Raw genomic sequence first — 24364 nt, forward strand, 5'->3', positions numbered from 1 at the left:
CATCTGGCATGTCAAGTTATACAATAGGTTGACTGACTTACATAACAAGTCTAAAGGTAGAAATCAGCTCATAAAGGCAAACCATGTGAGAAATATTGAACTGTAAAAATATCAATTTAAAAGTTTATTTTTTTTCTAATGCTGTGAAGACAAGTTGAAAACAGTTTAGATTCTTTGTAGATTATGATAAATTGGGATTAGGAAGTCCTAGAACAAGGGAGTTATGTGTGAATAGTTAGTGAATTGATAATTACATTAAAATGTGTTAAAATTATTCAAATACATGCTGCACAAAATTAAATCTTTATGTCTGAATAAATTACATATTTTTGACTAAGTGTTTCATGTTTATTCAATAACCACGAAGTCCCGCTGGGTGGCCCTGGAGTGGGGTCTTTAATATGACTTACCTGCTCGTCCCTCTCAGTGGGCCAAACAGTTTGTTTGTTTATCCCTTGAGTTGTCTTAATTTTTTTACATACTCCTCTTTTTCAAAGGGTGACCTACCTTCATTTAACTCCTATAAAAGAAAGCATCTTTATTGAAAATTTAAACCATGAATTTACTTTGCATGAAGACAGAATGATTCATCAAATTCTTATTGAATATAAGACTTTTCTCCTTCACAGTGCAGCAAAACTACATATAATCACAGGAAACCATTTATTTTTTGAGTAACAATACAAATCAGAAGTGATTTCTTTATCAAATAAAAGTTTGTTTACACTAATCATTATCGCTAGTTATTGTATTATTGTAAACATGACTTTTAATTGCAAGATTTACTTACTGAAATAATTTATATACTAAACAATCAGTCCTTTTTAACCATTGCTCTCACCTGCATGGTGTCTAAACATTTGTTAAGAATTGAACAAAATGATAGACTGGATGGACTTGAGCTTGAATTGCTTCTACTCAGAGTGCTTTTTACACCAAAGGCCACACCTACACATTCATACCCATTCACTCTGCACTCCACTGATGGGAAAGGCTGTTATTTGAATTTCCACCATTATGAGCTAATCTCATCCCTACATATCCACCTGTAGCAGTTGAAAAGATTTGGGTCACAGTGCATTTAGAAAGTATTCAGACCCTCTTCCCTTTTTCAGTTTTGTTATGTTGCAGGGTCATGCTGTAGTTAAAAAAAGGGGATTTTATTCTCATTAATCTACACTCAGTACTCCATCATGACAAAGTCAAAACTGAATTTTAGACATTTTTGTAAATTTATTAAATGCAAGGAGAACATGCAACTGAAACTGAACCAACCTTCTGTTTAAGAGACAGCCAGCTCAACTGAGCCACAGCTGCCACACACTGATTAAAAAAAATCATGACCAAAACTATCAAGAGATCTGTGATAAACTAGGGTGGGTCATTTTTTGACTCTAAGACAAGATAGCACATTCAGGAATTCAACTCAGGTTAACATTGTCCCCTGTCTTTAGGCATTAAAGTCATAAAACCAATGAAACAAAATACAAAATCCTATATAACATAAATGAGTTGTGGTAATGGCTGCAAAAGACACTGTTATGAACATGATAAAGCATGAAATTGTGTAACTGTTGAGTAAACTTACAAAAGGTAGCTATATTTTACAGATTTAACATTTAAAACAGTGTGCATTGGTTCATCATAGATGACCAAATGATATTTAAGTGATTAAATGTGTGTCCATAAAACTAAGGTACAAAAATACAACATGTTTAAGCCATGGCAGAGTTGTGTAATCACCTGATGCAAATGTGCGTTCACTTGAGGTTCCCTTATCTGCATTTTCTGATTGGAGCAAGGTCCTTTAAAAATAGTTTTGATGAATGCATGAAAGCTCTAAATGAGCTCCGGATAGAAAAGAGTAAGTGAGAGAAAATGGGAACACAAAAATGTAAATTACAGTGTTTCATTACCGCCTTTAATGTGCCAAACACCACAGATTAATAAACAGTAATAGCCTTAGACTAGCCAAGTGTGGAATTTTCCTTTAAGCACACACGCTTTGTTGCTTTGTAAATGTATGTGTGTGTTAGCTGCACATGTTCACACTCTGCATTTGTATAAATCCAATTCATTGTCAGTACATGTCTGTTTGCTTGTTCTTGCATTGGAAGATGGGTGTGCCCCTTGTTTTTGTTTAAGGTGTTGGCCTAAACCTCTACTCCACTGTGACCTGAACAATTTTCCCGGAGCCATGTTTTCATAGGGTGTCTTGGGCAATAACAGTCATTGCTATAATAATAGGAATAATACTAACACTTGTGCTATTGTGTTACAGAAAAGGCCTCACCCTTGGTGCTATTTACGCTGACTGGCTCGATCGACCAGGGATTCCAAAGGTATGAAAAGCCTTGCTTGCTTTCTAATGTTTTTACTATATGGAGTTTAATAATGTTGTTTTTATGCAACATATTGGATAAATGATGACTATAAATGCCGAACTATCAAAACACAGTGCTATCAGTGCCATTGATTTTGCAATGTATTCTAAGGGTTAAGCACTTAGAGTCAAAAGTATTGTGTTTTCATGCATTAAATTAGAAGAGGTATACTGTAGATAAGAGCATAAAACTGACGCACAGCTGTTGTTTTGGAGTTGAGGCGCTGAGAGTCAAATCAGTTTGTGTTTGGCTCTTCTGCACATGGTGCATGCATGCATGCATAGGCTGATAAGTTCTCAGACATGTTCTTACTAGACTAGTTTCATGTTATTGTGGTGATTAGATCTTCCAGTCCTCATTTGAACCTGCTCAGGGTGCATCTTTGTAGTCCAACATTTTAAAATACATTGTATGGACAAAAGTATTTGGCTACACCTGTTGATTAATGAATGCAGGTGTTTCAATCAGACCCATTGCCACAGGTGTTTACAATCAAATAGCCATGCGGTCTCTGTTTTCAAACATTTGTGAGCTCAGCGAGCTCAGAGACTTCAAGCGTGGTACTGTGATGGATGCCACCTTTGCAGTAAGACAGTTTGTGAAATTTTATCCCTGCTGGATATTCCACAGCCAGCTGTTAGTTATATTATTAGAAAGTGGATGGAACAGCAACTCAGCTAAAAAGCCGAGGACCACATAAAATCAGAGAGAAGGGTCAACAACTGCTAAGGTGCATGGTGCATAAAAGTTAACAAAGCTCTGTTGATTCCATAGCTGAAGAGTTCTGAACTTCGACTGGCATTAATGTAAACACAAAACATGTGTGGCAGGAGCTTTATTGAGTGGGTTTTCATGGCTAAACAGCTGCATTCAAGCCTCACATTTCTCTGTTTGGCAGTCAGATGGGCAAGTCAGCTCAGTGGATGCCAGGAGAACGTTACCTGTCTGACTTGCATTATTCCGACTGTGAGTTTGGTGCAGGAGATGTAATGGTCTTGGGCTGTTTTTCAGAGTTTGGGAAAGGCCCCTTATCTCCAGTGAAGGCCAGTCTTAATGCTTCAGCATGCCAAGACATTTTGTACAATGCTATGCTTCCAACTTTGTGGCCACAGTTTGGGGAAGGTCCTTTTCTGTTCCAACATGATTGTTCCCCAGTGCAAAAAGCAAAGAAATAAGACTTGGTTTGATGAGTTCAGTGTGAAAGAACTTGACTGGCCAACACAGAGCCCTGACCTTAACCCCATCAAGCACCTTTGGGATGAAATGGGACCGGGAATTGGCTTTTTCATCCAGCATCAGTGTCTGACCTCATAAATGCTCTCAGAATAAATGACAGAAACACTCCAAAATCCAGTGGAAAGCCTTGCAAGAAAAGTGGAAGCTGCAAAAGAAGGGGGCAACGCCATGTTGAAGTACATGTATATAAATATCATTAGAGTTCCTGTCGGTGTGATGGTAAGGCAGCCAAATACTTTTGTCCATAAAGTGTATATCTAGACAGCAACCACCTATATTCACTTCTTTATATGGATCATGTAATAATTTATAGGTTGGTTACTGCACACTACACCTTTTTTGTGTATGAACTACAGCTACCATTTGTATTCTGTCAGTGTCATTTTTGCCCCTTTGGCCAGTTCTTTTTTTTTTGTTTTTGTTTTTTTTTTTTGTTTTTTTTGTTTTATCCTTTTGCCTTTTAAAGCTGTTATTAGAGGACAGGATTGTGGAAAGAGTCAGAAACACTGGGGAGAAAGCTCAGAATGGCATGCAGGAAACAAGCCACAGGCTGGATTTAAACCTGGACCAACTGTTTCAAGTCCAACAGCAACTGTACAAGGGACATACAGGAATAACCACTTTGCTACCGGTGCACTTCTTTTTTAAATTTTATAAGAAAAATCATCACCTTTACCTAAGTGTTCTTGTTTTTCCATTCCTTCTTGCGTACTGTTTCAGCATTGGCACAAGATTAGAAGAAACCCAAATATGCACAGAGAAACAAACCATTCACATTTGTTTACTATACATGTTATATGTGCAGTAAACACATGTATGCAGACTTATATACAGAGAACACCAAAAAAAAAAAAAAAAACATAATTCAGTCTCCACAGGGCATCATTTGAGCTCAGACAGTGGAGCAGATGCTCCCTATAAAGAAGCTAAGATCTTCTGAGCATCTGCCTTATGTTCAGTTCCCAGCCTTGGACCTTTGATGCCTTTACATATTTCCTGTCTCTCTTCATCTGTCCTATCCATAAAGTTAAAAAGTCCAGAAAATAGTCCTTGATATCTAGAGTACATGCATTTACATTTGCAGATAAAGCACAGATACTGCATAGAGGACAGAGAAGTTCTTTTGGCCTATTGCATTTGACCCAGTGTGTTCTACATACAACCTACAGAAGAGCCTCAAACTCAAAATGATGGTGAATGATTCTGTCGTTTAAGATCGGCCTGACTCTATGGAAAACCATCAGTTCAGTCAGGACCACTTTGTAAAGAAACACATATGATTTGCAGCTATAAATATTTATTAGCAGATATTATTTAGCACTTATTGCTTTTACTCATGTTTGACGGTGTGGCTATTCTGGGATCCCCCTGCCCTTCCATGAGCCTACCTGAAAGGCAGTGAGCAGGTACAGCACATGCTCCTGCTCTTCATATGCTGATAAGGAAAGCATAAGTCAGGGAGAGAAGCAACAGAAAACCCCAGAGCAGAGCAGGCGTCGATGACAACAGAATGACACCGATGAAGTCAGAAGCAGAATGAACGAGGCGCTGGGGTGGAGGAGGATTGCAACAGCAGCTTGCAGAGAGAGCTGCAGAGCTTTGCCAGACTAGAGCATAAGGCAGTGTGAGCACTCTACTCCATAGCCTGCCTGAAATTATGCTATATGTTCGATTTCACTCATTACCAACAGGTGATTTCTGTGAAGACTCCATCATTTAGAGCTCACGTATCAACAGGACAATCAGTTTAGATCAATTAATTATTATAAACGGCCTTTAAAAGGCATGTAAACATATTTGAAATTGTATTGAATCAAATTTTTGACAGTTGGACTGTCACACCCAGACAGTGTGGTTGGAGATGGATTCCCTCTTGCATGTATCAGCCTTAGCCTGACCCAGACTGGATGAGGTGTTCTGAGCATACGCCACAGTTTCCATGGTGGACTTTGGCCAGGAAATTGTACAGCATAAATACTGAGCATAGCTGTTGTGATGTTATCACAAGTATTCGAATAGCACCATCAGCTAGAGTGTGCACCGCAGTAGTGCCAAAAAAGAATTGCAGTGTAGAAAATGTACAGAGCTGTAATATTCGCCCTGATTTTACTATGCATTTGTGTGCCGTTTATTTTTTTATTATGTTAAGCTATCTTGCTTGCTTTGCCCTGGATGAGAGAGCTGCATGCTGATAATATTCATTACTGTTGGTAATTGACAATTAAATAAAGAGAACCAGAATGGTTTTAAATACTGTTAAATCACCTTAACTTCAACTAAGGTTAAGACATTGTGTTCAGATCCAGTACAAAACCCTGCAGTGTTTAATACAACCTCATGTACAAAATGTCTTTTGTGTTGTAGGAGTCCTGCTTTTGCTTTTGCTTTTAGATCAAAGGAGCTGTAACGCAATCGTCTCAGTATTTTACAGCTGTAAATAGCAGCGTAATGATGCCAATAAAACAAAAATGATGTCTCTTATTAGAAGTAGATGGCTGTAAGTATGTAAATCCTACATCTTTAATGATGTGTGACTGTTAGCTTGTGGGCATTTTAAAACTGCCAGACAGTGATAGCTTTCCCTGACAGAGGGAACGATTTTAAAGACACATTTACTAAAATATGTCATGGTGACATTTGATGATTAACTTGGGGCAAGCCGGAGCAAGGAGAGTTAACATATATCACACAGTTCAGCAACAAGGCAAATCAGAGCACTCTAAGAAACATTAGAACATTATGACAAAAGGAACATGAACACATTTTAAGATCATTTTGAAACAGTCATGTAAAGAAGCCCATAAAAATCCTAAAAATGATCAAGATTAGAAAATATAAGAAAGAAAAAAACTGTCAAAACAGAAGCTAAAATACAATAAGAATATTATTGAATAATAATGTAATATTAAGACAACCCTACTGTCCTGATACCACACTTAAACTTCAATATCATACAACTAAAATAAAAACAGTTTGGTACATGGTTTACCACCATTGCAAAAAAAAAACAAAGTCCTGCATTGTCAATGTTGAGAAAGTTATTTTTTATGAGCACAAGTTGCAAGAAAAGTCCCAATTGTTTTCTAACCTGAGGAAATTCATTGGCAACTTTTTGCTACCAAGACCAAGAGTGTTTTTGCAGTCTAGACTTTGGCCTTTTTATTAGACACTGAAGGGATTTGAGAAATGTCAACATTTGAATTCATTTATGTCTTTAAATGGACCACCTCTGCATCTCTTTTGCAGCTACTTTGTGTTAAAAATATAACTGAATATCCATGTTTTTTTTCCCTCTTTTTCACAGCTTTTTATTTGGGGCTTTTATACCTTTGATCAGAGAGGACAAAGGATAGAGTCAGAAATTTTGGAGAGTAAGAATGGGGATGAGTATCATTTATAGGGATGCACCGATCCAATTTTTTTTCAGTTACGATCTGATTCCAATAGATATGTGCCGATACGGATACTGATTCTGGTATATATATATATATATATATATATATATATATTTTTTTTTTTTTTTTAACAATTATTATTGTTGTTGGTATAATGTGTGAGGTTACATGAGGCTGTAATAAACCACTCAGCTCCTTTTATTAAAAAGAAAAAAAATACAAAAGTGATTTGAATTTAAATGTATTCCAAACAAATTTATTTGAATTACTTCTAAAAAATAAATATCAACATTAACCAAAAAACGGGCTTGAAATCCCTGTCAGTAATGCTCTTTAATGAACCTCCCGCCACTAAGGACCACTCTAGCTTTAGTTAGTGGCCGTAGCCTTCCTCTCTGACCCTTAACCCTTGTTTTGCATTTCAAAAATCAGGGTTTAATTAAAATTGATAAGTATTTGATTTTTATGATCAGGTCTGATCTTGATTGAAAATTAATGCAGAAAAGTGGATTTTAAAAAAATTATAATTTTATTTCTATTTTTGTATGGCATCCATTTGTGGCCATGAACACCCTGAGTGTAATAATTTATTAAAATCTTAAAATAAATTTTAATAATAATATTAATGAAAATGCATAAAAAACAAAATTGTTTCTCTAACATATTCAAGGCTTTGATAATCCCCTTCAAGGAAGTCAAAGTTGCATGCAATATATAAAATTGTCAATTTGTGTATTTTTTTTTCAACATTACAAAAACCAGGGTTTTGCACTTCAACTGGCAGTGAAGGGTTAAATTCCTCCAAATTAATTCACATTTTATATCTATGATCAGGTCTAATTTGATTAAAAGTGTATGCAAAAGAAGTTGGTAAAAATATTAATATATATTATTATTATTATTACTAATTAGATATGCTGCAATTTTTGGTCACAAACACTATGAATGTAACTTTTTTTTTATTTTTTTTTTTACTACAACTGAGGGTGAAAGTGTTTGGTACCCCTGATAGTACAGACATTTTTTTAAAATATTATTATAGTCTGAAAGTATTGCCAAATTTGTACACCCTTACAGTGCACTTTTATTACTGGCATATACAGATAGATTTCGTTCAGGAAACTTGATAAAAGAATGTATTATAAGACTAGTTTGAAAATAAGTTTTAGTTTTATTGGGCCTGGAGTTTAGTGTAAGGGTCATTTTCTTTTTGTCTAATAAACAGTATATAAAGCTTTAACGTCTTTACCGTGTTTAGTTCTGGCTCTGAGGACAGAAAAAAAACCTCTCCTTAGTAATCTGAGTGGTCTGGGTGCTTCATAATGTATCAGAAGATCACTAATTTTCCCAACAGTGTGATCACAGGAGAAGTATTTTAAAATGTATTCACTGAGAGAAAGGGAGCCTCAGAACTGGAGTGATACCATCCACCTTATTCCATAGATAATTATCACTGTATGTTCATAAAACATTGATGAGTGAGCTTATTGTGCTGTTAACTCTACAATAATCTTCTTTTAATACAGAGATCACCTTTGTTAGTGGACTGTTACTCTATCAGAACAAGGTGAACGTCTCTGTCTCTGCCCTTTAATCCAAAATAAACCCACAGTCACAGAGAGATAATAGATACACACTCACACAGTCAATCCACTTTTACAGCTTCTTCAATTCTCTCATCTCCATGGTAACTGATCTTAATTACCACTGTGTGTGTGCGTGTTTGTGTGTGTCTTTGTGTAGCTGTCTGGGAACCTTCACCTTGCAGATTATGTGATGATGTAACTGGAGCCTTTCAGGGGCCTCTAGGGGCTGTGTGCAGGGGCTGCTGCTTTCTCACACCTGATTGGGTGATGATAGCTTTGGCTAAAGTGTTTCCTCGCCGAGGCTTTTTCTAAAAATGTTTGATGTGCCAGTCACCTGCTAATAAGATCAGCCAGATCGATTGAAGCATTTTACAAATACAAGTGCTTATCTATTATGTATACAAGACACAAACACATTTTTAAAGTTTCTCTCTCTCCTCTTGACCTCCCTTCCATCGCTCCACAGTGTGTGTGAATTGGAGAAAGGCAGGAAATGGCCTGGCCTAATAATAAACAATGACATTCAGTGATCCCGGAGTAGGAGATGTGAAATGGGAAGGCCACTGGCAGCCTATTTTAGACCTCAGAGTTTAGATGAGTAAGCACTCCCTTTGGGATGAATGATCATGGCGTTTAAATAAAGACTACACTGGATTCATCAGCTTCAGGCATGATACCTACTCCTAATTTCTTTTACCTTACTTGATTATTTGACCAGGGATTGAAAACCCTTTTTTTTCAGTAGTGTATGGCCAATACAAGAAAAACAAAGATTCAGAAAACAATGAGCAGCTATTAATAAACGCATTATACAAGTTACATGTCCAAAATACATTAAAAAAACATGAAATGACATGTGAAATCAGTAATTATTTGTTAATATGGATCAATAATATATCAGACATGGGGACAAATGTGTCTGGAGGCTAGAGAGTGGGCGGGGACACACGTGTGTCACTCAGTAGCCTAGGTCAAGCTGGCATGTCTTCTGTCAAGGCCTTTTCCCTCCCTGCCAGTGAATGGCAAAGTCTCTCTCGGAACATACACAGCATGACCAGGGGCTTGTGGCAACCCCACTACCTGCCCTGACAGTACCCTAAGATGTCCTCACTTGCCACATCCACCCTTTACTCCACTAAAGATGTGGACTTTGTTATTTTTCAACAGATTATTTTCACCCAAATTTGAGCCCGCTCACTGGGCTTCTCTGAGAAGTCAGAAATTAATCAAGCATAACATTCAACCACTAAAACAAACTTTTCTGTTCAGGAATACAAGTAAAAAACCATAATCTGACATATTAATCAAGAAATATTAATGTGCTTTACTATTTTTTCAGTTTTTTTGTAAATCGGTAAATGTGAAAATTCATGGATAACAATAATAATTATATTTTAGCATTAAAAATATCATTTGGGTTAAAGAGCTTCTACATATTGGTGTATTAACCATTGCAGAAACATAAAAAATGATTTTGGAATTACCAATGCTGTTAATTTAGGGCAGCCGTGGCATAAACCTTACTTTGGGTGGCGGTCTAATAAATTTGTTAAACATATATATATATATATATATATATATATATATATATATATATATATATATATATATATATATGTCAAGTTTAGCTCTTACTTCAAATATTTCCAACAATTTTTAAAACCAGAGAAATTCTTCATTTTTATTGCTGTAATGGATTTGTTGCGAGGGCTGTCATGACAGCATTACCATGGCATGCACAAATTTCTATCATTGCTGTTAAAATGCTGAATTTAACATGAAAGTCTCCTACATAATGAAGCAGGAACTGCTACTGTAAGCTGCCTTTCTGTTGCTGTAGCTCATTCATGCTGCTTACTTGTGACTGACTATGATAATTCTGGAGAAGGAGAAAAGCTGTTTAAAGAGCCCTTCCTCTGGAAGAGATGGCCATGTACTTAGGTCATTCCCTGTATGTCCCCAAGAGGCCCAGGTTTAATGTTGGTCCAGCTCTTTTCCCACATGTCCTCCTATATAAATCAAGGCATAAAATACCCAAAATAAATCTTAAAAAGTTGCCCCTGTAGTTCTTGCTATGAGCTATCCCAGAAGGCTTTACAGGCAGCTTGCAGAATTAACCAGGGAGGCCGGCTTTTCACCCTCAATATGTGAAATTCATCAATGAAACAAAAAATAACAGTTTTTAGTAAATTAACCATATGTGGTGAAGTTTTTGCTAAAGAAGTCTGCAATTCAAAACAAGTAGTAGGCCATGGAGTTGGGAGTAGATTATGGGCAGAGCTGAGCAGCATGTCTCTATTCGTCATCTTTTGTTATTGTTTTAATTGAGGGCCTCCTGGCGGCAGATTTTAGGTTCATATTGTAAATTCTGTTCTTGTGTAAGTTATACTTTGAACATGAGTATAGATTTGAACTTTGCTGGAATAAAAGAGATCTGTAAAAATATAACGTATGTAGCATGTTGAACATGTTCAAATATACTGTAGTTTGCATAGCTATGAATAACAGTAGTGTTGATAATTTTCCTCTTTTTCTACTTGATTTAGTCAATAATGTATCTTTTGGCCAACATTTATTACAGACTTACACATCATAGTTATTTAAACTAAAACTGAACATTTACTGTTCTTCCAGGCAGAAATTTAATTTGGGTTTTACCTCCTGGTTTTAAACTAGAACAGCTTAAAAAGAGCTAAATTGGCTGATAAGACAAAGGGAAGAAAGTGCCAATTACTGGAACTCAAACTCTCTGAGATGAATAAATAGGCTGGCTGTCAAACCACAATACTTTTTGAGCTCAGCAGCTCAGCTGTGATTGCAGCGTTACAGATTATAAACTAAAAAATCCACAAAGTTGTCACAATTTTTAGGCTTATTTTCTCATCTGCTCTGGAAATGTGTGATTCGAATGCTGACACATTACATTTTTAGCAATGTTTCTTTACAAGTGTTGGGATGGATTTAAAACTATTTTCTGTGATGAGTACCATTTTATTTTCTCCTTTTCCCTGTGATAACAACTGATTCCCATCTGTTTTCTCTGGATTTCCTCTTATTTATCCCAAAAAGCAAAAAACAAATGGAAATAGGCTTAACTTGCCTCATTATATTTGGCAATGGCAGCATGGCATGTCATTGTGTAGCCACTGCAGTGACCAGACTGTTGTTTGCTTCTAGATTGCTGGAAAAATGATCCTGTTGTCACAATAAAAATGCTGTTAAAATAAAAACCTTGACATGTTGGGATAATGAGATAAATCCATAAGTTACATCAGGACAACCTGCTTGTTTTGTCCCGAAATAATGAAGAAAATATTTACAATCTAGAGAAAACAACCAAAAATTTGCCATCATCAAGGGAAATGTTGAATTTCAGATTTCAGTGAAAAATATATAAGTGAGTTTGCTCAGATCCTGACCTAACTGTATTGATCTCAAGGGGAGATCTAGTGCCTGACTCAGACACATCCCAAATTACTCCTTTAACCTGAAAGACTTATCTGCTTCTCATGTGTGTTTATGAGTGAAAGGTGTAACTCCTGAACCTTTACACGGCATATCTAATATTGATCCACTAGAGAGACATTACACAGACGGGGGTGCAGGCTGAAGAGAGAGTTTGAGGTAGACAAAAGCCTTGCTATTCAGGGAATGGTGGTAGGGATCTAGGCAGCAAAAGAGCTATGTGTGGTATCCTGTTACACAATGCCAATTTACTGCTCCAACACTCACTACATTCTATACAACCCACTCTAACACCTCCCTCTCTCTCTACCTCTGTGTGTGTGCTATTTCTGCTGGAGTACCTGCATTATAATACACACAGAGAAGAAGTCAGGCATGACGTTATAGCATTCAACTTTGTGTGTGGTGGTGTTAACACTGAATTGCTGCCTGCATGTGCGTGGGCTCATACGTCAGGGTGGGTTGTTGTAATCCTGGAATTTTAAACTTTGATATAAAAAGCTAGTTTATACAAAGGTCTTTTGATAAGAAAAGTGTCTTCAGGCTTGTTAAGTTGGGATTTTATCAGTAAAAAATGCTGAAATGCAATGTGTAAGTTTTTCAGTGTGGATCCTTGGGGAGGCTCAGCTTATTGTAGATTTGGGTATTCCTGTTTGGAACCACTGATTCATAGCGTATTATTTGCTTTTAATTTCTAAAAGAATCAACTATGGGTTACTTGTTCAGTCGATAGAGTGGGTTGTTTCTCAACCTGAAGGTTGAGGGTTTGATTCCCAGCTCCTGTTGTCACATGTCAAAAAGCAAGACATTTTACCACAGATTGCTCCCACTGCTGCATCAGTGGTGTGTGAATGTGTACTGATGTGTGTTATTTCAATCAGGAAAGCCTCAATACAAGTTTGACAATCATTTATTTTACAAATTGAATGAAAGAGAATTGCTCATAGTCCTTGGCAATTAGGCTCCACTGTGACAATATCATGTATTTGAAGGGGTAGTGAGGCAAATGGCAGGAATAGGATCTCCCCCTTGGAGTCTAGACACTGGTGGTGGTGTTGAGAGATGCAGAATGAGGAGTGGACTTCTGAGAAGCTGCCCAGGAACCCAGGAATGCAAGATAAGATGAGCAGGAGACCTGTAAGGATCTGGACTAGATGCTGAATAACTGAATGGAGGTGGCTGGGGTGGAAGAGGGTTGCAGCATCTGCACAGAACAACTGGCTGAATGTGAAAGAGAGAATGACAGATTTAAAATCTGACAGGTGCATGATGATTGGACAAACGGGGTTTGTGGCAGAATCTGACTAGCTGAGTACTTAGGAGAGTGAACGTCCATGATCAGCTGATCGTCAGAGCGGGAAGAGAGAAATAATGGAAAAGGGAGAGATGTGAATGAGTGGTGACTGAAGAATGAGCAGAAACAGTCTTCCTGCTTGAACTTTCACTGAGCTCCATTTAATACTCATGGCCACTCTACATAGCAGCCTTCACTATCAGAGTGAATGAGTTGTGAATGGGTGTGACCTGCAGTATAAAAATGCTTTAAGTAGTCAGATGACAAGAAAAATGCAAGTCCATTTACAAAATAGCAATATTAAGTATATATAGGGCTTATCAGTGTGTTCTAGAAGTCAAAGTCCCATTCATTTCTTCCATAGTGGATTTGATTATTAGCCATATTTTCAGAAATATCCAAGTCAGACTTACCACCAGCTACCTTGGCGTGAAACAATGATACGTACTCATGTTGAAGACAAAAGCTTGTAAGATATCAACATCTTTGTAAGGAAAAACAAAAGTTTATTTGCAATATCTGCCAAGAATACCACAGTACCCACGATCATAGTGTAACAGCAACGTCTCTGATTGGTGGAGTCTCAGATATCCACGGAAGCAACTATCCCCTAACCTGTGTTTCACACATCCATCTGGTAAACTTTCCATAGACAGCATTTGGGAAAGGGCATAGCCTTTGAAAAAAAACTTGGAGTGTGATTGGATGAACGTTCTGTCTGTCACATCTTTACGGGCCAATCAGAACAACAATACACGTGATGTAGCCGCTACTGAGGTGCGCCCTTTCCGAGTAAACTCCTCTGAGAGCTGCATAAAGCGAACCATGGCCACTGTGGACACGTCAGTGCACGACTTTTGTTATTTTTGAAAAGAAAACAACAAAGCTGCTCTTTGTTCTTCTTTTAAAGAAGAAATGCCGTCAAGTTCTGATAAAACTGGCGCTTTGGCAGCATCCACGCTAATGTCTTCCACCATTATTGCACCAGCCTCTTGTTCCCGCTTGCATACATCAGGACTCCGCCGCACCCGAAAGTACTGCCCTCGACACTGATTGGTCCTATCACTTTCTAACCGAGCCCAAACGGATCAGACGGGAGCTTCGCCAGATGGATTTGCTAGTGAGAAACATGGAAACAGGCATATCCATCTGCATTGCAAGGTTATCTATCCCCACTTTAAACAATGACTTTTGGTTGGTGATGATGACCATTCATGCCACTGCAGTATGAAGAATTTACTCACAATTTATCCTATAGAAAGACAAAATCATACAAAATGTAAACCAAACAATACAGAAAGTATACAAAAAAGGTACATATAAAATATATAAAAGGAATTGCAATGTATGATTGGTCTCAGTCTCTTAACCCTTGTAAAAATAGTCTTGTGCCTTTGCCCTTTTCTCCATTTTAGAATTCTATTTTTGCACTAAATCAAATGTGTTATGGTCATGAATATGCAGGTAGCTGGTAAGCTTGGTTCATGCTTTAAAAGCATTGTATTTAGGATTTTGCGAAATATCCATGAAATGGGAATTTTGCTTACGGAACCAGAGCCACTGGAAAAGCTGGCCTGAGGAGCGTCATTTGAGGAGAATGAGGCGGTACTCACAGGCGGGGTTTAGTTGTACTAAGAGAGGGTAAGGATGGATGCTGCCATTGGCGGTGGTTACTGAAGTGGGTCATGTGCCCACCAAGATGGGTATGGCGTAATCATCTTGCCTTGCTGATAACACCTGCTGTTATGTTCACCACTGCAGAGGTGGAGCAGTTCATCAATGTCACCTCAGATTCAAGAATGTGGTTTCAGTTCAAGTCCAAGACACTGTCTGCATTTTGGATTGGAGTGGAAAAGGAGTACCCCCTGCTAGGCAGGAGAGCCCTGGCCAAACTCCTCATTTTGCAACACCCTGCCTGTGTGCAATAGGTTTTTGCCTCGATTAAGACAACATACCAGAGCTGAATATTGAAAATGAACTGAGAGTGGCAGTCTCACGGCTGCACCTAAGACTGAGAAGATCTGTGGAACTGGAATGATTGCAGGACTGGAGTATATTACTTAAAAAGTTGTTCACTGATTTTTTTATTCTCAGGGAATGATTCTCTTCAGGGAGTCCGATTTTCAAAACCCTGCTTAAATCAGTGCTTGTTATTTCTACAAAGCTTTAAGGTGTTATGTTCAATAAATTCTAAAAAAATTAAATTTGTAAGCAAAAATCATGACAGACAGTTTGTTCACATATTTTTCACGTTACTGAAAGTATTTTCACCTGCCAAAGGAGGGCCTGACAGACAACATTTGGGAACCACTGTTATAGTGGCAGTTTTATCATAACTGGACCATGTTTTTTATTAGATAAGTAGCAAAGAACAGCACTGAAAGCTTTCAAGACAGAAAATATGTTTTCGCTCTTCTTCTGACCTGCTTCAGCATTAGTTTGTTAGCATGACAATGTTCTGCTTCGTTTCCTGCCTTCATTTTCACATAGTTCCACATGCGGATGAAAATGTTTTGAAAACAATCTCCATGCATACAAGACCACAGTTAACGCTGTAGTACACATGCAAGCTGCAGTTTAATCAGAACTGGTCCACCTTTTTTAACAAGAGCAAAGATTCTCTTGACAGAGAAGATGTTTTTGCACTTTCCTGACTGGCCTTGGCATGAGTTTTATCCACCAACAAGCTCCACCATTCATAAATGCACTCCAGGGAGAGCTATATGCCCTCTACCTCACCTTGTCTTGTCTCTCTGATTGGTCCATAACGAAAGTAACAGACAGAACATTCGTCCAATCGCTTTCTGAAAAATTTTCAAAAGTCCTGCCCTTCCCTGCTGTTTTTAAGTAGCTTTGGTACTTTCTAATACCAATTCTCATTGAAATATAGAGATAGAATTGTTGTTAAACATGTGGTATCATTAATATTAAAGTATTGAACATTTTGACACTTGTAATATTGAGAGTGTTTTCTAGATTGTGTCACTCAGGCATGTCTCATTTTGTTTATGTTTGTGTGAATGTTAAGTGGGAGAGTGGTGTGACATTACAAACACAACGCTTGCATCCTCTCCTGTCTGTCTCCTAGCTTACACACACATTCACTATAACAAACACACACACACACACAACACTCGCCGTCATCGCTCTGATATGTGATTCACTTCACTCCAGCTCTGGCTCTGCTGAAAGCCTTAATAAGGTTAGAGAGTAAGTGCTGTGTGTTTGTGCCTACTAGCTCTCTGTGTGGAGGTGTTTGTCTGTTCTTTGGTTGAGATTTTTCTCCCTCCTCCTCCTCCTCCACGTCTCTCTTCTCCACTCTTTCTCTCTCATCCTCCGGAGTCAAATCGCGAGTTTCCGTCAGAGGAACAAGTGATCGCGCTTCCACCTCCTCCTCCTCCTCCTCCTCCTCTTCCCTCTCCTCCCACCTCTCCTCGCTTTCCCTCCCCTTCCTGCTCTCTCTCTCTCTCTTCTCTCTCTCTGCCTCTGCAAAGCATTCCACTCTGTCCCGATCACTTGCCCCCGGCTCACTGCTTTCCCCGTCTCCTCTCTGTCGTTTTCAGTGGCTGTACGAAAGGAGCGCCGTGTGGTCACAGGCGAGACTGGTGGAAGAAGTCAAAGCAGAGGTAAGCGCTCCCTTCTATAGAGTCTTCTTGTCTTCAGGGAGTGGCAGACAGACCGCTCAGATTTGAAATATTTCACCTCAGACTCTATGATTTGATTGTCATCTGATCTCATTACTGCCTCTTTCTTCCATTCAGTCATTCTGCCACTGTTTTTTTCTCTCCCGTCTCTCATTCACACGCTCTGTCCTTCCTTCTCTGATTGATACCATCTCTTATCTTTACCTCTTTTCCTCTCCATCTACCTCCTTTTCACTCCCTGCTTCACTCTCTCCCTCTGTCTGTGTCTGAGTGAAGTGCGGCACACAGCGCTGTACATCTGTTGCGTGTCATTCTCTGCTGCCTATCAGATTTCCCATAGAGCTCCCTTGTTCTTCTCTTCCTTCAATCACAAACCTTGTCGTTTATCTGTCCTTTTAAATAAACCCAAATGAAACCATAAGGAGACAGATATAGCATCTCTGATGTGACTTGTGCTCTGTGTAAGTCTTTATCAACCCAACTTTTCCGACTTTTCCAGCTGTACCAATGATGTATTTCTACTTCCAAGTGGAGGAGAGGAGATAGAGTTTGGCCTTGATAGTGATTGGCTGTTTAATAGAGATCTATGGTGTGGGGAGTTGCTGCGCTCCAGGCTCTGTCACAGCAACATACTTCCACTATTACTCTTTTGTCTCAGCCAGCCGCTTGTGTAGGTTATATACGGAGCACAGGAGAGCGCTGAAAGGTCGGGATTAATGTCCGTGCGCAAGAGAGAGGGAGGTACAGACTGTTTGTAAAAGTGTGTTTGTGTGCCTTCTAGTGGCTTGTTCAGAGTGAATATATGGGTATTCCTATGTGCTTTTCCACTTAGAGCGCCTTACGTGGACTTTTCTGTATTGATATGACCACTCACTGTTTCTCCTCTCCCCTCCGTCCTTGTCATCCTCTCTGATTACTTCCCCCTTTTCTCCTTCACACCGTCTGATCCCGCTCACTCAAATCCCTGCCACTTTGTTGTCTCTCTCCACCTTCCCTTCTTTTTCCCGCCTTCGCCACCTCACCCTCCCCATCCTCCCTCCTGCAGGTTGTAAAATGGATTCTCCTCAGTCAGAGTCATCAGGGGAAGGGCAGAAAGCGGAAGAGAACCGAGCCCAAGGTGAACTACAAAGAGGTAGGAGACACTCTGGTGTATTAAGACCTCTTGCTCCTGAAAGTGCCCGGAAACCTCCGCCTGCCTATCTGGATCTTTCTCCCTCTGATTTTCAGTGTTTTTGTTTGTCTGACAACACCATTATCTCCACTTGTGTTTATGTGTTGTGTCTGGCAGGGCAGACAGCCCTCTACTTGTTTGAGTCAGTGTTTATGTTGTGTTATCCTTCATGTATTTAACCTTTTAAGAGCGTATATACACCACATACCTTCATGTCTTTCCATGTGTGCGTGGCCGTGGCCGAAGTATGTGTGGGATAGTGTCTGTGTTTGTTTGGAGGCGGGGAGGGAAACATTTAGCCTCGTCATTCTGCCTTTGAATCCGGCCTTGATGCATCTCTTCCCACAATTTCCTCTCAATTCAAAACACTTTACAACCAAAAAAATACTGGAAACTTCCATAAAAAAGGCCCAAAACAAGATGTATGGTTTTGCTGGTGTGTAAAGTGTTAATTAAGCCTCTCCGGGGACAGCTAATCCCCTCCTCTCACTAATTGACACATGGACTCGCACGCATGCCTGTATCATTAATGAAAGCCCACTGATCTATAAGCCACACAGGGACAGAAGTCATTAGTGGGACTAGAGCAGCTTTTATATATGACTCTCAGTACGCTCATATACCAGAAACATTTGCAGAAAAACTCTCATCTTTTGTGCAGAACATTTTATGGCATGAATAAGTTACGGTTAGCGCCCCTGGGTATGTTTGGATTAGATTTTGGAAAGAGAAATAAAACACTCATTTATTGGCAAGACTTTTGTTTGTATCCAATGACTTTTTAAGGCCTTGGATTTGCCTTTCAACACTTCAGACAGCAGTTTATAAAAGGTGTAAATCTTACAGTTACCAAAGTTGTAATCCTGGGTGTCATACAAGAAAAGATTCAATTACGTTGTTGCCTATTTCTAATCCATGACAATAAAAAAAGAAAGGCTAGGCACCCAATTTTGTATAATTGCTAGATTCTAATGACCAAAAATGCCAAGAAAATCCCACATAATGTCTATATCAGATTACAACTGACATGTTTCGATATGTTTCAAGTGTTTTAGAACAATTCAGAGACATAATGTCTATGATAGTCCCCATAAAAGGGTGTAAACCCATTTCAGAATTTTCCGTTTTAGTTATCAATCATAATCTAGGTGAACTATAACTTATAACCATAACTATAATGGACTTAAGTACCACTGATCATTAAAACAGCAGATTGTCTTGTTTAAACCCTCTGGTATCATATTATATGGCCATCAAGGACTAAAGCGTCCATTTACAAAAACATTCTTAAAAAAAAAAAAAATCAAACATGAATATTTATTGACCAAGCTCTTTGAGTTAAGTTGTCCATTTAACCTCAGCCCTGATCAAAACTATGAAATGTTTAACAGTTTTCAGAATCTTAACCCTTTAAATATCAGTTCAATTTGGATGACTGTTTGGAAGTGTGCATTTCCGTACCCTATCTTTGGCACTATCAGGACTGTAATTTTAAGAATCCCGAGCCTCCCATCATTTATTATATTAAAACAACTTTTTTTTGTTTTGATTTTCTCATAAAAATCATCAGTGAAGAGCACAGATGGCCTCGTGTCATTCCCCATGTATGTGGACGGCCCATGTTCAAGCCCAGCCTGTGGCTCTTTGACCCCATGTCATTCCCCACTCTCTCATCCCTGTTTCTGGCTGTATGCACTTTTCTATCTCTACAATAGTCTAAAAGTCCCCAAAATAAATCTTTAAAAAATAAAAATAAAAATCCTGTAATCAAACTGGTATGTAAAGGGTTAAGATTATGAAAATGTTTAAATACTTATTTGCTTTGATTAGGACTGATGTTGACTGAAAACTTTAACCCTCCCAAAAAGAGGAAAAAAATGCTGATCTTCATATATTTTTCTGATGTTTTTGCAGGTGGACATTTTTGTGCTTAATTGCGCCAAAGGGTAGGACATTTGTATCCTCATTGTAGACAGTTTTGCACTTGCAACAAAGGGGGTATTTATTTGCAGTGTTTCAGTACTAGAACTTCATCAGGCAAACGGATAATCTAGTACCGAAACATTGCAAATAAATACTTCGGTTTGCTGGATACCTTGCCCTCCAACGCACCTTTCCTAAGACACAGATGAGCAAAGCAATTCTTCCATCAGGCCCCGGAAAATCCCAGAAAATGAAACCTCCCAAAACTGACTTTTTCATATGCACCAGCCTTCAGAACTGCTCTTTCCTACATGGTAAAACACATGTTTGAGGAAAATAAATAGACACGCATCACCTGCTAGTTTTGTAACCTTATTATTTTACACGTTTTAGTCAAGGTCATGTGTGGCAAACCCACCATGCAGCTCTTACTTTCTGGAAATGCACACTTTAGAAAGAAAATACCCTTACTCTTCTAAAAAGAGTCATCTTTTTGAAATGAAGCTGTCTACATTTAACTTCAGCAACAACTAAGTGTGAGTGTACATTTCAGTGATAACTGTAATTAAAATATATATTTTATGCAGTACTTATTATGAGGAATAACGAGGTTATCAGCAGCTTTCGTGGACCCTCCTTTAGAAGCAGGGCCCCAGAAAGCTTTCCCCTTTTCCCCCCTTATGGGTGCCCCTGCTCATGGTATAAAATAGTATCCAAATACAGAACATTTCGACCTTAATAATCATAGTTTTTAGGACTGTCAGCATTAATGCTTTGCTCTTGATGCGATAAAGGTCCATGATTTGTGTATTAATTTTTTTATTGCGTCAGCCACATACTTTATTGTCTGTTTCATCATCTTAATACTTCAAGAAAGCTCAGTGCACGAATAAAAGCCATCTACTTCCTGGTGTTACCAGACATTTAACTTTTTACTGTTCCTTCATTTTATTTCCAATCCATACCAAGTTCCTTTGTCTTTGGTTAAATTCATGTCATAATCCTCTGAAGTTCCTTACTTTTTCAAAATAAAAGACGTTTTCTTCTTCCAAACAGGATGTCAACTACCTTTAGTTTAAGACAGTACAAAAACCCGAAATGATAAGGGATGTCAAAGTGCAACAAAGAGGAGAATAACTGTGGTTAACTATGGAGATTCTCAGATTAATTGTGATTAAAAAAGTAATCGCTTGAAAGCTCTGATGGTTATATTTATAGGTAGAGCTACATGGCTTAAAGTGTAGCTAAATTTAGAGATTATTCTGTATAGCTGCTTGTTTAGGGTAACTATCTGGATTGGATTTTCTGTAATGTGTTGTAATTTAGGATTCAAGTGAATGAAATGCCTACGGAGTCCAAAGCCAGTGCGGCCCCCTTCAACCACCTGATACCTGCCGTCTGGCATATTTACAATGTACACACACACACATGTACTTCTAAGGGGGCAGCAAAAAGGGCCTCTTCCTGTGGGGAGGGGGACACAGAGTGCTGAAATCAGCCTCATGAAAGAATAGCCAATTACTGTCCACTTGGCCGTACACAATAGTGAGAAAAGAGGAGGGAGGGATGGATGGAGGGAGAAAGAGTGGGGATATAAGGGCGGGGCTGTGGGAGGTCAGCGTTTGAAGTTACACCATAAAAGCCATCCTGAAAGGAAACACGAAGTGACCCCCCCCTCCTTTTCCATCCACCTCTCTCCCCCTGTGGCCAGGCCTCCCCTCTCTCTCTCTTCTCTCTCCTCCCTTTGTTTCTGCGTATAGAGAGAGCCCCGTGGATGGACCAGGTGTATTTTATATTACTCCTTCATGTACTTCAAACACCAAATTTCCACCCGGCCCCTCCTCTTTTCATCTACCTCTCCTCCCTTTCTCTTTTTTCCTGCCTTTGCCAGCCTGTTGCAAGGCTGTAAATCACCCAACAGACCTGATCTGCAAAGGTGGAAGGAAGGCGGTTAAAACACGAGAGACAGGAGGGGAGAAAAGGAGGGAAAAGTTCAGATGAATAAAGTAGAAGAAGAATGAAATATGAAAAAATAACACCTGACGCCACTGCTGGGCCGTATGTTTCCCCTGTGGTTGTTAAAGATCAATTCAAAGTGGAGCGGAAACATTTTAAAATGAAGCACTTTGGTGGAAAAATAAAAGGCAACATGAAGGACAGAGCGTGGATAGGTGGAAAGAGAAAGTGCAGGAAAACGTACAGAAGGGTTTTTTTAAGCTGAGGATTGAGGTAAGAGTGAGGCTAGTCATGACTCAGAAGTTGATGATTATGTATTCCAGTAAGGTAATGAATCTGTTACAGGAATTTGAGGAAATGGAGAGCAGAGTGGATATCAGAAGAGATGAAGGAAGCACACGAGAGATGAAACATTATAGGAATGGTCGGGGTGATGTAAGAGCGGTTGGGAAGAGAGGAGTGTGATAGCGAAGCAGGAAATAGAGAAAGTTTTAGCAGGCAGGAATTAGGTAGAGGCAGGGTCGCATTTAGTGCTAATGACATCATGGATGATTAGGAGAAATACACACATACACACGCTCACACAAAGCTATAGATGCTCTGAGAGAAAGGAGCCAGACACCCCCTGCAGAGCAGCCATAGATCTGGTCCATTTAATAGAGCCAAAGTTTATTACCAACTTCCCCCTCGTCTGTTGTGTTATTGATTCACAAGCATCTTACGGGGTGTGTGTCTGACTTCCCTGTCTACACATGCTGCTTGCGTGTGTGCGTGCTCTGAGCGTGCGTGTGCCCACTTCTTGTAGAGGGGTCTGCAGAGGGATATTAGTCACGCCCGTGTGGTAATGGGCCTCATTTTGCTCTCATTTTCATCCGCGGTTTTCCGTAATGAGAGGGTCCGTCTGCCCCTGCTGATCAGGAAAGGAAACCCTGTAGGGGGGGATAGCTGTGAATAGCGGGAGGCCTTGGTGCGCTTTCCTGGGAACAACATGCTCCTCCACTCTTACTGTAAAGATGAGCTGTAATTGATCTGCGTCTAGTATCGACCAACTGGAGTCCTCTGTTAAATGACTGAAAGATGATCAATAAGGATCACAACAAAGCAATCATTCCCTGAAACCTCACAGTGAAGCCTTACCTTCTTAAATATGCAATACTCTTTAATATTACTGTGCAGTAACAGGCATGAAGGATGGCTTTAATGTCTGACAACATCAGTAATCCTGAATAACCATTATTTAGTCTCTAACATGGAAATTGTTGCCATTTTTCATTAATGTTTCGTTTTTCGGACCTGATATTTTTCTGTTTTCTATTGTTGGCACCTTAAATAAAATGTATAACTATAAAAACCATCTAAATGAAACCAGGTGATTAATTTAACATGAAAGCATTTCTGTTTCTCCAAACAGGAAGTCAGTTACCCTTACTTTAAGACAAATAGTCTGAAATGAAAGACATGCAACAAGTGGAATTTCAAAATGAGAGATGAATGACTTTGTAATCAATTAACATTCCTAAAGATGACATATTTAAAAATGAAACAAACAACCCAATTCAAATTCAATGCCAGAAACATGTTTTAAAAACAGTAGGGACAGGATTATCTTGTCCACATATGGCACTACCTTCCCAACCGCCGTACCTGGGGGTTCATGTCCCTCTGAAGCAATGGCAGTGGTCTCCAAATTTCTTTTTATGGCCCACCCCCACCCTCATGGGTCCCGGCTGGACGTAAGGTGCTCTTGAGGAGGTGCCAAAGATCTCAGAGGGGTGCAAAGCTTTGTCTGTTTTGGGGGCATCAAAGTTGGAGTTCCACATTAAGTGAAATCATGAGAAACTTGCTTTGTAGTTAAGACCAGTGGTTCTCAACTGGTGGGTTGGGACCTAAAAATAGGTCACAGAGCTGTTTTCAGTAGGTTGCGTAGGTGTTCATGGAAAAAACTGTGGTAAAAAGTCTATGATGTATGAAAGGCATAAGCTGAAATACATTCATATATTTAGTTCTTCTCTGTTCTGCATGAATCAAACATACTCGTCATTTTTTTTTTTTTTTTTTTTTTTTAGATATGAAACTGTTTAACTTGTAGCCTCACTCGTGGAAAACAAACTAGTTCTGTTATTGAAGTGTTTTAGCCTCTCAAAATTTCTGGAAAATAATCAAAATTATAAAGGAGAATGCAATGCATGCATGCATATCAGCATAGAGTTCGTAATAATGCATTTTGCCCTGTATTTTTTTCAGTCACATTTTGTTTCAAATAGGATACAAACTTGAATATTCGTGACTAAATAAATTTGACTGGTAGAA

The 24364-nt window shown here is 38.9% G+C and overlaps 1 protein-coding gene across 1 annotated transcript in view; it reads left to right on the forward strand.

The window, feature by feature from the left end:
* The window catches only part of LOC121510533 (aminopeptidase O (putative)), a 162773-nt gene that overhangs the window by 78440 nt on the left and 59969 nt on the right, over window positions 1-24364 (forward strand). Inside the window, exons 12-14 of the mRNA XM_041788633.1 lie at window positions 2282-2342; window positions 16924-16986; window positions 18050-18136. Of these exons, the coding sequence (XP_041644567.1) occupies window positions 2282-2342; window positions 16924-16986; window positions 18050-18136 (211 nt within the window). The remainder of the gene's footprint in view (window positions 1-2281; window positions 2343-16923; window positions 16987-18049; window positions 18137-24364) is intronic.

Source organism: Cheilinus undulatus, linkage group 5 (assembly GCF_018320785.1).
Source record: "Cheilinus undulatus linkage group 5, ASM1832078v1, whole genome shotgun sequence".
NCBI lineage: Eukaryota > Metazoa > Chordata > Actinopteri > Labriformes > Labridae > Cheilinus > Cheilinus undulatus.